Genomic DNA, 2556 nt, shown 5'->3' with positions numbered 1-2556 from the left:
TGAGTAATATTGATAAACTTGTCCTTCCAAAGAAGTACTCAAAAACAGGTTTTTTTTTAATGAAATTATGCCCGGAAAATTAAAAATACTTCGAAAACCTATCCATCGCAAAAATTCAAAATGCTTTTTGAGCTCAAGAAGTCTACACTTACGCTTTCTTCTATGTGAGTTTCATGGCATTTTTTTACGATTAATATTTCTAATCCGGTGTAATTTAGAACATAGGAAAAATTTAAAAAATGCAGCGCTTATTCCAAAAAAAGTGAACAAATTACAGTCATTGGCACTTTATATTGCATGATGAATCCATTTGGCTATGGCTATGAATAAACATATATGAATAGTGTACAATAATGTGTAATAATTTTTAGATTTAAAATTTTCAAAAATACTTTTTCAAATTATAAAATTTTCGTGGATCCTTATTTCGTACATATGTACATGGAACAAAATAAAGTGGTGTCACATACAAAATTTATATTTTCGTATTTTCAAGGACCACCCTAAGATATTTATATGTAAAAATCTCTAAAACCACAAGAATTCGGACAGCTACATGTATGTGTGTATATCTGTGTTCGTTTGGAAAAGTAGCTTATGTCGAAACGCTGGCTTTAGTATAATACGGCATTCCCTTTATTCTTTAAACGACAAGGAATTTTTGGATGAGACTTAACAAGAATATTGACTTGCTAGTATCGGAACTATTTCTTGCACGTTTATTTGCCAAAAGTTTTTCAACGGCTCAGTGCCGGTGAGTCATTCGCAATCGTATGCTGCGAATGCCGATTTATACTAAAGCCAGCCTTTCGACATAAGCTACTTTTCCATACGAACACAGACATGTACTTACGTATGTTGGAAAACAAAGAATACTTTAATGGCTGTCATTTCGAACCGCAATCGGGATTTTGCTCTGTAATGAGATTAATGACAGGCAATTTTTTTATTACTTTGATAAACTCATCAGATAAATATGTATGTAAGTAGTTAGTTTAATGAAGCGGTATATACAGAGCTGGCCACTTGAGTAGCGCATTCTTTTGATCCTCAGTATTTACAGGTTTCCTTTTGTTTAATTAATATTCATTCTTTTTTTAAACATAGCTTGTTCTATAACAAAAACCATCTAAATTATGTTTTAAAATTTTACGCAAATTTTTTTTTTTTTTTTTAATTTTCAAAAATTAACGTAGTCAGAATTTTTAAATTTTTTAAGTTTGAAATTTTTGATGGTTTTGTGGATAAATTTTGCTTAGAGATTGAAAAACGGTTTTAGGTGGGGTGTGTTATAGAATATTAGTAATATTAAATAAACGAAAGGAAAATTCTCAAAACTGAGGATCAAAAATGGGCACTATTTAAGTGGCCGGCAGTGCACATACACTAGCCGACAAATAAAAGTGTACACTTGTTCTAATATAATATTCACAACTATTTTCATTAAAAATTTTATGCAATAATTATTTCTGAATTATAGTTCATTCTATAATATAAACAATATAAAATTCACAAAAATTAAAAAAATGTCATCAAAAGTCTCTACTTAGAATTTCTAGAAAACTTTCGAGTAAGCAATTTTATAGCCCATTCGATTTTTGTCTAACGAAGTGCAAGTTTCAATCGGCTAAAAAAATCGCGTTGATTTTTGAGATTTTTTTGGAGACTGCTTTTGCGTTTTTTTTTATATATATAACAAGTGCAATTTACAAGAACTGGCGTTGGTTTTTTTAAATTTTGTTGCTACCGGTCTCCTGCATTTTATTTCATAAGAAATTCATGCTGTTTTTATGGAAAAAGTGAAATAATGCGTCAACAAAAAAGTATTTTCAAAAACTAAACTTGCATTTCATCAGACTAACATTGAATGGGCTCAAAAACTGCATACTGGAAGGTTTTCCATAAATTCTGAATAAAAAGTTGAACATTTCGATGAATATGTTTTGAATTTTTGTGACCTTTTTATAAAGTGTGAATCTTTATATGGTCTATATTATAGAATGAACTATATTTCAGAAATATTTATTGCAAAAAATTTTAGATGAAAATGATTGTGAATATTATATTAGAACAAGTTGTACACTTTCGTTTGTCGCCTAGTGTATGCATAAATACAAAAAAAAATCCAAATAGATAGTAAAGTATTTATTTCAATTCATTAATGAACAAATCTGCGTTGAATAGGGCAAAAAAAGTTATAGCAATTTTATAAACATACATATTCATACGTAAGGTTTTTTGACATCAATTATATGTATTAATTTTATTATTTTTTTATATTTGAAAAAAAAACACTTATCGCATTATTTTAATTAATTAATCTCTTGCTTTTTGCTCTCTCTTCCCCAGATGGTTACCAAAATCTGCGATGCGGCCAGTGGGGCCTGATGCTTCGCACACCGACTGCATACTGGTTGTTGGTGTCTCCCGTCCGAAATTAGCTGTAGTATTTCTAACGGTTATGTTGGTATCATTATTCCTCACTTTCCATGTACTCTACGATAGCGCCGTCTATAATATACAAGCCGCGCAAGCCATTACCGAACGACATCGATT

At 30.1% G+C, this 2556-nt stretch overlaps 1 protein-coding gene across 2 annotated transcripts in view; it reads left to right on the top strand.

Annotated features, from left to right (window-relative positions):
* Positions 1 to 2556, top strand: part of LOC118743033 — a 191159-nt gene that overhangs the window by 105360 nt on the left and 83243 nt on the right. For both annotated transcript variants that reach the window (XM_036475504.1, XM_036475503.1), the window contains exon 3: positions 2350 to 2549. In XM_036475504.1, coding sequence (XP_036331397.1) covers positions 2350 to 2549 — 200 coding nt within the window. The remainder of the gene's footprint in view (positions 1 to 2349; positions 2550 to 2556) is intronic.

This window comes from Rhagoletis pomonella, unplaced genomic scaffold (assembly GCF_013731165.1).
Source record: "Rhagoletis pomonella isolate Grant_MI unplaced genomic scaffold, Rhpom_1.0 Rhpom_scaffold_00007, whole genome shotgun sequence".
NCBI lineage: Eukaryota > Metazoa > Arthropoda > Insecta > Diptera > Tephritidae > Rhagoletis > Rhagoletis pomonella.
The sequence above is the reverse complement of the archived record's forward strand: the minus strand, read 5'-3'. Positions and strand labels throughout refer to the sequence as shown.